Source organism: Salmo salar, chromosome 16 (assembly GCF_965601325.2).
Source record: "Salmo salar chromosome 16, fSalSal1, whole genome shotgun sequence".
NCBI classification, from domain to species: Eukaryota; Metazoa; Chordata; class Actinopteri; order Salmoniformes; family Salmonidae; genus Salmo; species Salmo salar.
In genome coordinates this window covers 72057485-72073403 of record NC_138306.1, presented here as the reverse complement: position 1 = coordinate 72073403, position 15919 = coordinate 72057485, and the positions used below count along the sequence as shown (strand labels likewise).

General features: G+C 47.9%; 1 protein-coding gene across 1 annotated transcript in view; it reads left to right on the top strand.

Annotated features, from left to right (window-relative positions):
- The window catches only part of LOC106574560 (cysteine/serine-rich nuclear protein 3), a 30854-nt gene that overhangs the window by 9221 nt on the left and 5714 nt on the right, over positions 1–15919 (top strand). Inside the window, exons 3-4 of the mRNA XM_014150538.3 lie at positions 11499–11681; positions 12390–12649. Coding sequence (XP_014006013.3) covers positions 11531–11681; positions 12390–12649 — 411 coding nt within the window. The 5' untranslated portion in view covers positions 11499–11530. The remainder of the gene's footprint in view (positions 1–11498; positions 11682–12389; positions 12650–15919) is intronic.

Genomic DNA, 15919 nt, shown 5'->3' with positions numbered 1-15919 from the left:
ACAGCTCTCTGAATAAGGGAGATACAGCTCTGTGAATAAGGGAGATACAGCTCTCTGAATAAGGGAGATACAGCTCTCTGAATAAGGGAGATACAGCTCTGTGAATAAGGGAGATACAGCTCTGTGAATAAGGGAGATACAGCTCTCTGAATAAGGGAGATACAGCTCTCTGAATAAGGGAGATACAGCTCTCTGAATAAGGGAGATACAGCTATCTGAATAAGGGAGATACAGCTCTGTGAATAATGGAGATACAGCTCTGTGTTTAAGGGAGATACAGCTCTGTGAATAAGGGAGATACAGCTCTGTGAATAAGGGAGATACAGCTCTCTGAATAAGGGAGATACAGCTCTGTGAATAAGGGAGATACAGCTCTCTGAATAAGGGAGATACAGCTCTGTGAATAAGGGAGATACAGCTCTGTGAATAAGGGAGATACAGCTCTCTGAATAAGGGAGATACAGCTCTCTGAATAAGGGAGATACAGCTCTGTGAATAAGGGAGATACAGCTCTCTGAATAAGGGAGATACAGCTCTCTGAATAAGGGAGATACAGCTCTCTGAACACAGCTCTCTGAATAAGGGAGATACAGCTCTGTGAATAAGGGAGATACAGCTCTGTGAATAAGGGAGATACAGCTCTCTGAATAAGGGAGATACAGCTCTCTGAATAAGGGAGATACAGCTCTCTGAATAAGGGAGATACAGCTCTCTGAACACAGCTCTCTGAATAAGGGAGATACAGCTCTGTGAATAAGGGAGATACAGCTCTGTGAATAAGGGAGATACAGCTCTGTGAATAAGGGAGATACAGCTCTCTGAATAAGGGAGATACAGCTCTGTGAATAAGGGAGATACAGCTCTCTGAATAAGGGAGATACAGCTCTGTGAATAAGGGAGATACAGCTCTGTGAATAAGGGAGATACAGCTCTCTGAATAAGGGAGATACAGCTCTCTGAATAAGGGAGATACAGCTCTCTGAATAAGGGAGATACAGCTCTCTGAACACAGCTCTCTGAATAAGGGAGATACAGCTCTGTGAATAAGGGAGATACAGCTCTCTGAATAAGGGAGATACAGCTCTGTGAATAAGGGAGATACAGCTCTCTGAATAAGGGAGATACAGCTCTGTGAATAAGGGAGATACAGCTCTCTGAATAAGGGAGATACAGCTCTGTGAATAAGGGAGATACAGCTCTCTGAATAAGGGAGATACAGCGCTCTGTCTGGTATTTGCTCATGACTCATGTCTATTTGGAATATAATGGCAGAACATATGAATGGCATGGAGTCATCGTTTCGTGATTTGTTCGATGGCGCCTAGTCTAATTTTAGATTTTTCTCTTAGGCTTTGTCTGTCCACTTCTCTCTCTTTCTCACTCTCTCTCTAAATTCTGTCAATCCAGCAACATTTTCAACTCAAACTGAAAGAAAGAGCACATTTGTGTGGGTGGGTGGATAGGAAGAGGAGACATTGTTGCCTGTGTGTGTGTGTGTGTGTGTGTGTGTGTGTGTGTGTGTGTGTGTGTGTGTGTGTGTGTGTGTGTGTGTGTGTGTGTGTGTGTGTGTGTGTGTGTGTGTGTGTGTGTGTGTGTGTGTGTGTGTGTGTGTGTGTGTGTGTGTCTGCGGCAATAGGCTTCTTCAGCACCAGATGACATTAGGGACCGTTCCTTTAGGAATCCCATTTAACTGACCCTCTCTGTGACGTCATTCTAGAATCTAGAGAGGGCTTCCTTGTTCAACCTCCCTGCCTGGAGGCTGAATGGAGGCTGGCTAGCTAGCCTAGCGCTAATTCAACCAGTTTCACTGCAGTGAGTGAGTCAGGGCTCTTCTCTGCTGTGTGACACACACACACCATCAACCCAATGAATCCAAACATGAATGGAGGATTTGATTTTGTTTTATTTGGATCTCTTATAGTCCCCATTTGGACTAATCTTCCAAGAGTCCTTAAACAGGAGGAGGAGGTGTAGAGAGGAAAGGGGAAGTAGAGAGAGAGGAAGAGAGGAGATGCAGGAGGGTATTTTAGGCCAGTGAGTTAAGTTGATTTGACAGTTGGCCCGTATTCATCATCGAGACTGACTGTCTGTGGACAGGGTCAGGACGGGGCTGGCATCAGTGCTTCCCACTAAGCTTTGTCACTCATGTCCATGCTATTTGTGGCAACCTGAGCCTGTAAAGTGACACAGTGGTTTTGTGTCTGCCTGTAATACAGGGTTTGGGATTATAAAAGGGAGATTTAGTATTGCAGATCTGTCTCCTTGCACTTTTTGCTATTTTGTCGAAATTGTCTGAGTACACCAGCCCCCCCTCTCTCTTCCCCTTCTCTCTCTCCCATCACTCTCTCTCTCTCCCATCTCTCTCTCTCTGCCCTTCTTCTTTCATTCTATCCTCTCTCTTTACGTGATCTCCAAGGACTTCCTCCTCTACCTCAGTCAGGCTTCAGCACTTCAGCCAGCACAAACTAACGAGTCTTTGTGTGGAAAGGAAGAGAGTGAGAGCAAGAGAAACAGAGTTTGAGAGAAAGAGAGAAAGTGAGAGAGAGAGAGAGAGAGAGAGAGAGAGAGAGAGAGAGAGAGAGAGCGCTAGAGGGGAGAGAGAAGCTGGCTGAGAAAGCTGACAGCAAGCAACACCAGAGGGAGAGGCAGAGAGGGGGTAGAGAGAGAAAGATAGTGAACGCTAGACAGACTCCTGGGTGCTAAACAATAGAGTAAGAGGGTAGCAGCAAGGTCTGTTCTTCTGGGAGCCCTGTCGATGTGGACGTTTATGTAGTGAATACTGTGGTAATGCACTAGAGCATTCCTGGAGTTTGCAAGGCGATATGACACAGGTCAGTCAGTGGAAATATACATTATTGAAGTGTAGTGGTAATAGTTTCTCACCTTTGGTACTTTTACATTTTATGGGGGAAACTCACGAGTGGGATCCATTCAGCACAGGACACTATCTGTAGCATCTGGTGTGGAGGGAGCTTATACAGCGTGGTGTTCCTAGTGTATATCATGCTGCAGGGCTTACTGTTCTTCCTAGAGAGAGAGAGAGAGAGAGAGAGATGACATCTGGTGCATGATGTCATCCGGTACCAGGTCACAGAGGGAGAAGCTCCCAGCCTCAGGTCCTGTTTTGTGGCCATCAGTAAGGAGGCATTTATTATGAGATTGTGATTTGTGTGGACAGTAATCCACAGTTTTAAGTGGTATTGTTTTGCACAGAGTATCCACAATGTCTATATATCAGGCGATGACTGTCTGAATTAAACATTTCTCTTACTAAGATACGTGTATACGATGACACCGTTGTCATGGCAACCACCGCAGGGTTTTCAAGGAATAGGTAGCATGGTGTATGGAGCGCTGGATTCTGAGGATGGGAATGAGAATACATGACTGAAATGAAGTGTAGGAAGTCGGTACATGATGCTTAGATACAGCCATGGAAACCCTTACCCAGTTCCCACCATCTCCCCATACTGTCACTGTGGGGGGTTGTGTTTGAATTTTAGTTTCGTTTATTCATTCAACCTTTTTTACCAACAAGCACACATAAAACTTGAAAAGCCGTACATGCGCATGAGTAAAATCATGGAGGGTAACATACGATAACATCTGGGACTTTCCATTGTGGTCCTCTTGAAACAAGATGGCTAGGCAAGATGCAACACGGTTGAACACAGTATGACAGCGAGATGTCCTGTACTGAATGTGGAGTGGGATGGGAAGGGGGGGGGGGGCAGGGCTGCCGCTGCAACATCCATGTATTATGTCTTAAACATCCCTCTGTGAGTCCTGTGTGTGTGCACGCAGAGTGCAGGTGATTACATGTGTGTGCATTCCTTAATGCGTGTTCCCTTTCAGTCAGTCAACTTCGGTACAACATACTGTAATGAAACAGCAAGGAGCAGGTTTTGAACCCTCGACCTTCAAGCCCGAAGTCCGGCGCGTTATTGACTGTGCCGCAAAAGCATGCTCGAGCGGCAGAGTCGATTTCCGCGCTTATAAACCCAGGGTCGTTACACTACTCCTTCCTTTCAAAGAGCACGTCCTCGCGCTAGCTTGCGACTCAACGTCTTACAGGAACGCGCTCACCGGCCAAGCACACGCACTGTCGTGGATGCAAGGTCCGATCACTTCCGACAGCGGAGTCAATCACCACCTTCCGGAGACACCTGAAACCCCACCTCTTTAAGGAATACCTGGGATAGGATAAAGTAATCCTTCTAACCCCCCCCTAAAAATATTTAGATGCACTATTGTAAAGTGGTTGTTCCACTGGATATCATAAGGTGAATGCACCAATTTGTAAGTCGCTCTGGATAAGAGCGTCTGCTAAATGACTTAAATATAAATGTAAATGTAAATGAAACAGCAAGGAGCAGGTTTCGAACCCTCGACCTTCAAGCCCGAAGTCCTGTGCGCTATCGACTGTGCCGCAAAAGCATGCTCGAGCGGCAGAGTCGATTTCCGCGCTTATAAACCCAGGGTCGTTACAATACTATGGGGAGTCGCACGCTGGCGAAAACACAATTGGAACACGAGACCGTCTGACGTTGTGCCATCTCAACTGTCCCGTAGTGGTAGAGAGTTGCTCACCCCCTGGATGTTATGTGCTGAAGTTTGTATGGTTCTCATACATTTCCTTAATCACGAACAATTAGTTATTCTTCTAATTGTTTGGCCTGGCTATAGCAATAAGTAAGCTGGCTTACGCGACCGAAACGACGAAGGCTAACAAGCCGGGTTTGGATTCGCGACCATGGCCAGATTAATTAAAAGATATTCATGTTAGTTGTCTTGTATGTCTCGGCTCGGTGCTTGCTCAGGCTGCCCTCACTTGAATCTGTTCGTGTGCGAGACTAGGGGATGGCTGACACTGTTCCCCTACTAATCCGTGGCACAGGTTCTCTCGACAATCGTGTAGCATTCTTTAGGGGGCTTGTTGTTTCCAATAGTGACTTCCTCTCCCGGGTGCCCGTACCTCAGCTGATGGTTTGGGTTGTTGGTCGGGTAGAATGTCTCCCGGCTCCTGTGCGCACTGTCGCCGGTTACAGGAGGCTACTCGAAGAGAGAGGGCGACCAGGTTCTGTGGGTATCCCCGCCGCCTGTGTCTGCAGGGGTTAAGCACCGCTTGATTCTCTTCCCAGAAGGGTCCGGGTCCCACCTCAGTGATCCGGTCCTACGTACACTTTCGAGACCAGGTTAGCGAACAAGCGCTGCATAGCGTGCTATCCAGATTAGCTAACTCGCCGAGGCGAGCTAGCTACTACTAGCTATTCCTGCCTCCCCACGGTGGAGTTGCTGGGGTAGCTCTCTTGTTCAGTATACGTAGCGTTAAGTCGCTTGGTTATTGTAAACGAACCATGCCGCGGTCAAAGAGGCTAGCTAGCTATGGCAACTCTACTCTTATTTTCAATTCCTGGAGTTGGAGGGAGTAGAGAGCGTGTCTTGCATGCTCCTCCGATGGGGAAGTAGTCTCCGAGCAGCTGCACCGCTCCACTAAAAACATTGCTGTGACGACAGTGCCCCACATTTTGATACAGCAAACGGGGTACTATGGGGTACTACATCAGCCATTGCCGGAACCCTCTGTGCCCATAAGACATCCGCATTGCTTTCTGTTTGGGGTTTTAGGCTGGGTTTCTGTATACACACTTTTGACATCTGCTCATGTAAAAAGGGCTTTATAAATACATTTGATTTGATTTCAAGGCCGTTAGTTTATTATGATCAATCGTGATCCATTCTGACTGCTACATTTGTCGTCACACAGGGCCACGTGCAGACACAGACCTATCACGGGCAGGCAGGATACGTGGAGGCTCCCGGTTGACTCTCTCAGGCAGGATGAAAACGACTACATCAACCATGATCTTTTGCTAGTTACGGCCACTTTCACCATGATCATTAGCAATTTCTTTGTGCCATTCAGACCCATTTAGCAATATGGCATGCTTCAAATTCAAATACTTCCGGCTTCATGCGCCATTTGGGAGTTTTCATAGGAATACGTGCATGACGTCAGCACTATCACTATCTACTGGCTTTAATGGCTATGTGTCACGTCTACTCCCACTCCTCCCCTTCGGCGTTTGACGTCACCAGTATACTAACCACCGGTCCTGGGATCCATCATTACGCACACCTGGCATCGATCATTGCGCGCACCTGCACGTCATCATGAGGCACACCTGGACTCCATTACCTCACTTATTACCTTCCCGATATCTGGCACTCCCTTAGATTCTTTCCCCAGCCAGTATTATTCCTGTGTTTATGCATAGACGCTACTGTTATGTTGTCTCGGGTTCATGTTTGTTGTTTTATTAAACGTTTCACCTGCTTCTCGACTCTCAGTGTCTCCGTTACAGAATACTGACTCCAACAATGGAAGCAGCAGGTAAAACAGAATATCTCCCATACGGTCGACGAGCAGGGATAACTTCTACATCAACACCATGACCAGCTGGCACAACTGGGGACAGCTATGGAAGAGGTTCTTCACAGTGTGAAACGTCTCGAACATACCCGGAGGCGTTGCCGTCAACTAGCGGAGGATACTCTACAACCAGTCGACCCAGCGAGCCAGTACAACAGCCCATTCAGCAACTCGCTCAGGTCAGCGATGCCTGTTTGTCCCTACCGGATAAATATGACGGCACCCCATCTAAATGTTGTGGCTTCCTACTTCAGTGCTCCCTCTACTTTACGCGCCAGATGGGAGCCCCCACCACCGAGAGGTCCAAGGTTGCCACAGTTATTTCTCTGCAGACTGGGCGGGCATTGGAATGGGCCACAGCTATCTGGGAGAGAGGAGAGGAGGAGCTAGATTCATATGATGGGTTCATGGCTCTGTTCAAATGCATCTTCGATCATCCCCCGTAGGGCAGAGAGGGAGAGAGGAGAGGGAGGCTGCCGTGTATGCGCTCACCTTCCGGACAGTAGCAGCATCCAGTGGATGGAACGAGCCGGCGCGTGGTACGCTATTCAGAAGAAGTCTGCGCGAGGAGGTCCAGACGGAACAGGCCTGTCGAGACGACAACCTCTGCTTGGACGCACTCATTGCGATGGCCATCTGGATATCCTACTTCGGGAGCGTCGATACTTTCATCGCTTCTCCCTCCCTCAGTGAACACTCTGGATCAGAGCCTAAACCCATGGAGGTAGGGGGTCACACGCCTCCCCGTGGCAGAGCGATACAGACGGAGACAGATGGGGCTCTGTCTGTACTGTGGTCAAAGAGGGCACCAGCTCCAGCGGTGTCCGGCACTTCTTAATCCGGGATCCACAAGAGCAGAGGGATGGTCACGTGATCTTCCACCTCCTGGGGCAGAAGTGAGTATTCCATCTTCATCACTTTCTGCTAAACTATTTTTTGCGTCCATCATACTAAACTCAGCAGAAAAAAGAAACGGCCCTTTTTCAGGACCCTGTCTTTCATAGATAATTTGTAAAAATCCAAATAACTTCACAGATCTTCATTGTAAAGGGTTTAAACACTGTTTCCCATGCTTGTTCAATGAACCATAAACAATTAATGAACATGCGTGATGGTCGGATTCACGTTTATCGATGAAGGAATGAGCGTTACACCGAGACCTGTACTCTGGAGCGGGATGGATTTGGAGGTGGAGGGTCCGTCATGGTCTGGGGCGGTGTGTCACAGCATCATCGGACTGCGCTTGTTGTCATTGCAGGCAATCTCAATGCTGTGCGTTACAGGGAAGACATCCTCCTCCCTCATGTGGTACCCTTCCTGCAGGGTCATCCTGACATGACCCTCCAGCATGACAATGCCACCAGCCATACTGCTCGTTCTGTGCGTGATTTCCTGCAAGACAGGAATGTCAGTGTTCTGCCATGGCCAGCGAAGAGCCCGGATCTCAATCCCATTGAGCACGTCTGGGACCTGTTGGATCGGAGGGTGAGGGCTAGGGCCATTCCCCCCAGAAATGTCCGGGAACTTGCAGGTGCTTTGGTGGAAGAGTGGGGTAACATCTCACAGCAAGAACTGGCAAATTTTGTGCAGTCCATGAGGAGGAGATGCACTGCAGTACTTAATGCAGCTGGTGGCCGCACCAGATACTGACTTACTTTTGATTTTTGACCCCCCCTTTGTTCAGGGACACATTATTCCATTTCTGTTAGTCATATGTCTGTGGAACTTTTTCAGTTTGTCTCAGTTGTTGAATCTTATGTTCATACAAATATTTACACATGTTAAGTTAAGTTGTCTGAAAATAAACGCAGTTGACAGTGAGAGGACGTTTCTGTTACATTACACACATCACCCAACCCCTCACCGTAGAGTCCATTCATCAGGAGAACATCCCCTTCTTCATCACCAGGGCACCAGTTCACAAGATGTTCCTCGGCCTCCCTTGGCTTCAACGCCATAATCCCACCATGTCATGGTGGAGGATGAAAATCACAGACTGGCCAACTGAATGCCAGAGGACCTGCTTCCTCATCCCCTGTTGTTCTACGTCGGTTGAGAGTCCTGTGGTTGCCCTTCAACCCAACAACCCAGAGATATACCAGGACCTGCAGGAGGAATTATCCAAGACCCGCGCCACCTGACCCAGGCCATGGAGGATTACATCCAAGAGGCGCTCCAACAAGGTTTCATCCGCACGTCCTCTTCTCCTGCGTCGGCTGGTTTAATTTTCGTGACCAAGACGGATGGAGGGCTACGTCCATGTATTGATTACAGACGACTCAATGAAATCACCAGGAAGTACCGTTACCCTCTCCCTTTGTTGCCGGCAGTTATCGAACAGCTCCACGGGGCCCAGCTCTTTACCAAACTGGACCTGCGGAGTGCACACAATCACATCCGCAATTCAGCCCGCAGGGAGTGGAGGATGGATGACAAGAAGGTAGATGCAGTCAGGTCATGGTCAGTCCCAACCACCATAATGGGGTTACAACGGTTTTTGGGGTTTGCCAACTTCTACCGCCATTTAATCAGGAACTTCAGCTCCGTCTCCGCCCCTCTCACCTCTCTCTTCAAGGTTGGTCCCTGTAGGTTGGTGTGGAGCCCAGCAGCTGATGAGGCCTTCCGTCTACTGAAGGGACGTTTCACCTCCGCCCCATTGCTCAGATATCCTTTGTGGGGGAGGTGGATGCTTCAGAGGTGGGCGTGGGGGCCAGTTCTGTCTCAATGACAGGACAATCCACAGAAATTGTATTTGTGTGCATATTACTCTAAGAAACTGTCACCTGCAGAGAAGATTTACGACGTCGGTAATCGAGAGCTCCTGGCGGCGAAGTTGGCATTAGAGGAGTGGAGACGCTGGCTGGAGGGCACCAAGGAACCATTCGTCATCCGCACCGACCATCAGAACCTGGAGTACATGTGGACAGAGAGGAGGCTGAATCCGCACCAAGCAAGGTGGGCCTTTTCTTCACAATGTACGACTTCACGCTGACCTATCGCCCAGGTTAAAAAAACACCAAGGACGATGCCCTGTCCCATCTCTACGATTCGGGAGAGGGTCCTGTCCAGAATGAACCTATTGCCTGTAGCTTACTAGTCCCTATGAGTTGTCTAATGATACAGGTTATTGGTGGTTGGTAGCAGAGTCGAGGGACAAGTGTTGGACACGACCATGCTATTATCCAACACAATCTCTGTGGTTCATATGAACCCTGAAATTAGCTTCCTGTCTCCAGCTCAGAGCTTTTCATTCCTTGGAATTAGATTTGATTATAAATCACCCCTGTCTGTTACCACAGAAGGGGTCAGTTTTTCAGAGCTGTCTGTCCCATTCCCAGCTAGGCTACAAGGAGCTTTGTCGCCAGTACCTATGGCTGGTCGGTAGGGTAACCTTCATGGTAACTTCCAGTGTTCACGGGTATCAAAAGTGTTGTCTCCCGCATGTGAGTTCAATGAAAAGTGTCCCTCCTCCACGTTCATACACACAGTTGTCAAGAGTGGTGGAAATGGAGGAAGAACCAAACTCTCCCAGTCCCCTTCAGATGGCACTTCACGGGAGGCTCACTGTCTGCTCCGACCAGTGGCGTGCATGCGCAGTGCCGCCCTAGATCATGCGAACTGTCACATCAGGGTACAAACTACAATTTGTTGTGTCTCCCACGCTCCTGCAGCATTATCACGTCGACTGTCCCGAGGCCTCAGCGCCTGTTTTGAGGGAGGGAATATCCTCCCGTCGCCAGAATCAGGCAATCCGAGTGGTTTCTATGTTGAAAATCCTGAATGGCTGGTACAGCCGGTATTTCCTGGTTCCGAAATGGGACAGGACTTTGCATCCCATTCTAGACCTACATGCCCTCAGCTAGCACCTCAGACTACAAACTCAGAATGCTCACGAGCCGCTGGCTGTTTCAGCCTATTGGCTGGTGGCGGCAGAGTCGAGGGGGCACGCAGTGTTACACACATCCATACTACTTTCCCGTATTCAGTTTCTAGGCTTCATAAGAAACCATAAAAAGAGCTGTCTGACTCCATCTCAGCACATACCGTTTCTATCCCTGCGGAGGGTGTTCAGGTTCCGGCTCTGCTTAGCCAAATTTTGGCTGGGCTATTCCCACTGGGGATGATGGCTTCTGTGATGGAAGTCGTTCCCGTGGGGCTATTGTTGATGCGGCCCTTCCAACGCAGAGTGCTAGCCACTCACCTGGACGCATCTCTCAGCCTAACACAGTCGCTTTGGGTGTCTCTGTCAGGCCTTCGGGCCCTGGCCCAGTGGTGGGACCCTCTGCTATTGTTAGGGGGCTCCCTTGGACTGAGTTATATCGGGCAAGGTGATCACGACAGACGCGCACCCCCCCAAGGGGTGTACGGTGGCAACTCGATTCGGGAGGGATGGATACTGGTGCGGAGTGCACCATATCAATTACCCAGAGCTCCTAACAGTATATCGGCACTCAGGCACTTCCCCCTGCTTTTGTCGGGCTGGCTTGTGTTGGTCAGAACCAACAATATGCCAGTGGTGGTGTGCATCAACATACGGGAGAGACTCTCTTCCTCCTAACCTTGGCTCGCTCCCTATTTCTGGGGAGCAGTGTGCACATGCTCTCGCTTTGGGCTACTGTTCCTTGAAGGAGGGAAACGAGGTACAACACCTGTTTGGCCCCACGCCGCCCATTCCTGGGCTTGGTGAAGAGCGGTATTAAATTGAAGGAATTAATCCGAGCCTCACGCTTTTCACCTGTGGAAGGCGAGGCTTCCAGCGAGGCGTGGCCTTATCAGGCGTGATTGTAGATCCTTCAACCTGAAGTCGCAGGAGTGCGACTCCCAATAGTATGTTGTACCTCGTTTCCCTCCTTCAGAGAACAGTAGTTATGGTCATAATGTTAAGTTTACTTTTATGCACTCGATGTGCATACACTCATCACATATACCTATTGAGAGAGATCAATGCCCACTATGCGATGAACTGAGCAACCATGTACAGTAGAATGGGTTTGCTCATCGACCATGTACACACTTGTGCAATAACAGTAAAGATATTTCTTACAACATTCTTTCTCTCTCTCAGGGCCAGACGTTGGGTGGTAGACCTACGGCAGGATGAGTGGGATCCTGAAGAGGAAGTTTGAGGAGGTGGAGGTGGACAGCCCCTGCCTCTCTCTCCGGGGGTCCGATGACGAGGTCTCTGCCGGCAGCGACAGCGGGAACAGCAGCGACAGCGTCAACCCTGGCCCCTCCACCCCCGTCGCCCGTGAGTTGCTTGACTGCTTAACTAACACAGCCAGCTTTGCCAACTTCGGACAACACTGTCAACTATTTGACGCAAAGTGAATGAAATAGCGCCTTACATTGTGCTAGTGAGTAGCCATCCATCTTTTCAGTAGAAAAAACTCCCAGTTAATAGAACCACTTCCTCACCTACTGCTTTTCAAATCAGATCGGATTCCCTCAAGCACCACCAGTATAGAGAGCCTCAACGGGATTAGAATGATAGAGAGAAACAGGAAGTAACTCTTGGGAGTAGTGTGATTTCATCTGTCTCTCGGAGTCATAGCTGGTGATCTCCCCTAGCTCCTGCTCCCTGTGGGTTTTTAGATGACAGGGAGGATGTTAGGGATGCTAGAACTCAAGGGGTCCATAGGGATATCAATAGCAGCAATACTCACTTAAGGGCTCCCGAGTGGCGCAGCGGTCTAAGGCACTGCATCTCAGTGCAAGAGGCGTCACTACAGTCCCTGGTTTGAACCCAGGCTGTATCACATCTGGCCGTGATTGGGAGTCCCATAAGGCGGCACATAATTGGCCCAGTGTCGTCCAGGTTTGGCCAGGGGTAGGCTGTCATTGTAAATAAGAATTTGACTTGCCTAGTTAAATAAAGGTCAAATAAAACATTGTCTCTAAATGCCCCCTTTCTCTCCATCCCTCCTTCTCTCCCTCCTTCTATCCCTCCTTCTCACAGCCTCTTCTATCTTGAGGTGTGAGAAGCGCCTGCTGGTGCGCAATGTGCACTTTGAGAGCGTGACGGTGTACTACTTCAGCCGGCGCCAGGGCTTCACCAGCGTGCCCACGCAGGGTGGCAGCACCCTAGGCATGTCCACACGCCACAGCTGGGTGCAGCACTACACCCTGGGGGAGTTCGCTGTGGAGCAGGAGAGAAGCCACAGAGACATGCTGCGAGACCACCTCAAAGAGGAGAAACTCAACTCCATCAAACTCAAGGTAGTCAAGTCGATCTATCTAAAGGTAGTCAACTTTAGTCAACTCCATCTAACTAAAGGTAGTGTCATAACTGGATCATAACGATCTGAAGGATCAGGTTACGGGGGGAGAGCGGGAAGTCGACTGTTTTATGGTCGGTCATAAAATATGTGGGAATGGTCCGTGGACGCTTAAGGGACGGTCACGTCGAGTGTTTCATTTGGTGATCTAATGATGGACAGGAAACACACATAACTATCTCTTAAAGTGTACATTAAACTATTTGTGAAAAGTAATGTTAACCTTCTAAATGAGAAAATATGGGTTTTCATATAAATTTTACCAAATCAGTGGTCACGCCCACGTGAGCGTAGACATTATGTCGGCGTCATGGACTCGCGCCTTTTTCCACAGAGTATAAAACCCACTTCCTACAAAATTTACATCAAGTCAGAGAACGCTGGGAGTCCCCATGTTGAAATGGCTAGAATTCTATAGATCATTAGACCATACAACTGTAGTTTTGGCTACATGGCTTGAAATGGTTAAACTCCGAGACTATCGATCACTACAGAATAAGAGCAAATCTTAGACATATAATTACTAGTCTGCAGATAGAAATTCCGTAAGTCTAGTACGAGAATACCAACAATCGCCCAAACATCTATTCTAAAAACATTGTACGCCTGACGTATCGATTACAACAGACACTATTCAGGGCCGCGGAGGAAGCTACAACCACGAAGGACATTGTGACTTCTGAGGAAGTTTACCAGAAACTCTCTGATGAACTGACTCTCCAGCAGACGGACAGGCGATTCCAACAGAGAAGACAACAACGACATACGGGGCGTAAATATATACATTGAAATTATTCTCGAATGAGCGGCCGTTCATGTGCAAAGGATTAGCATTTCAATGAATATAATTATCAACTGTGTGTAGTGAATCCATTTCGTCTTTCTCAGTCCCCGCCCCTTTCATTTGTCTACCAAGCCGTCATATCGGCTTCGTCCGCTGGGGACTTTTTCTTTGTATCATGTAGTAACCCACATATCTACAGTTTGTTTTATGTAATTCGGTGTGGTTAGTTAGTAAATAAATAATTAAGCCAATTTGTATATCGACACTCTAAAATTGACACTAAACAACATTTTTCGTGGTGCCCCAACTTCCTAGTTTAAAGTTACATGATTAGTTTAATTGCGTAATTAAATGACAGAGAATTGCTTTGATAATATACAGTCTTCACATTTAATGATAGTCCAGACACGACAGTAGTCAACTCCATCAAACAACTTTTTTGGCCCACAACCCCATTTTGATATCTGAATATTCTTGCGACCATCACATACTTTTAATGTGGGCTATGACAGTCCATTGCAAATTAGTCTGACATAATGCATCTTATCTCACCACCACTAATGTGATGGGTGTGCTTGGGGCATGTCGCATCAGACCTTCTCAAAGTCAGGGGGCGTGGTCGACAGTGCACACCTCATCTCTGCTGTCACATCCAAGCTGGATCGATATTTATTTTTAATGTAGACGAGAGCACTGAATCCAGCTTTACACAGATATGAGCTGGTGAACGGTATACCATGAGTTTCATGGTGCTTTCAAGACAACTAGGAACTCTGAAAAATATGAGGTCAAATCAAAACGTCAGTGATCTTCAGGTCGGAAAGTCTGAGCTCTAGAAAGAGGCTTGAGATTCCAGTTGAATGACCGTTCAAAACACATTTTCCCAGTCTGAGATTTCCAAGTTCCGAGTTCCCAATTGCTTTGAACGCGGCAATAATTCTCAGAGGTAGACGGCAGGGTGTTCGCTTCGAGTCAGGAACCAAAACTCCTCCATAGTGACACGTAAATGCATTCCATCACATGACGGCTTCATCAGCTGTTCGATTTCACTTACCGGCATGTCAACTGAGCCAGGATCACAGTCAAATGGATTGGGAAGCAGGTGCCAAAGTGCTCTTCCAAGCATTGGAGGTGAGCAGTCATCATTCGTGTGGAACACTTACTGATGCTGTTTTCTGTTAGAAACATGCACCGCCGAGGGAAGGGGGCGTGGTTCGCTTTTGAAAGACTCTCCAATAATAATTATTTCCTCTGAATCCACTGATTGGGTCACTCATCTGTAGAATGTTTTTTGGATTTCCCCTGCATGCTTGCGTTCAGTTAGTTTAGTTACCCAAATATTTCTGTTACATAGGCTGTTGTAGCTGCTTCGCGTGATGTATTGTTGTCTCTACCTTCTTGCCCTTTGTGCTGTTGTCTGTGCCCAATAATGTTTGTACCATGTTTTGTGCTGCTGCCATGTTGTGTTGCTACCATGTCGTTGTCATGTTGTGTTGCTACCATGCTGTGTTGTCTTAGGTCGCTCGTTATGTAGTGTTTTCTCTCGTCGTGTGTTTGTGTCATATATATATTACATACTAATCAGGGGGAATGGGAACCAGGTGTGCGTAACAAAAGTCAATGCATGGGCATCTCGGCATACACAGCTAACGTTTATTTGGAGAGCATAAGCTGGGGAGTTTGAGTTGTTCAGTCAGTTTCCTCTTGATTGCTAGCAATAGCATCAATTATTTGTTTAGCAGTGTTATCTGACAAAGGTATTTATGTGAGTTTCTGTGCCTCTGCCTCCCCATACATTGTTTTCACCATAGAAATTGCTTCCAGTAATAAGTCTCTGCAATAGTGTGTGGTTTCATAGCGTAGCAGGCCTAGCCATTCACCATGGGAATTATTCAAGTGCAACGGTCAAGTGTGCCCTTTTTCCGTGATGTAAGGGCGCTCTCTGGTTGAATTTTATCTTTTAGATTTGAATAATTTTCATTTTGATTTTTAAGGTTAACCACATTACAATGATTTCGAGACACAAAGACGATGTTATAATATATTTTTTGGTATATATCTTTATCTGTTTTTCTTCAGGATTTTGGAAATTCTCCTGCGACCCCCATTTTCATTTCAGGCGACCCGTCCCCCCCCCCATGGAGTCGCATCCCCTAGTTTGGGAACCACTAGTCTAACGGAAGCCTTCCGAGGCTGTCTAACGGAAGGCAGCCGAGGCTGTCTAACGGAAGCCTTCCGAGGCTGTCTAACGGAAGCCTTCCGAGGCTGTCTAACGGAAGGCAGCCAAGGCTGTCTAACGGAAGGCAGCCAAGGCTGTCTAACGGAAGCCTTCCGAGGCTGTCTAACGGAAGGCAGCCAAGGCTGTCTAACGGAAGGCAGCCAAGGCTGTCTAACGGAAGCCTTCCGAGGCTGTCTAACGGAAGGCAG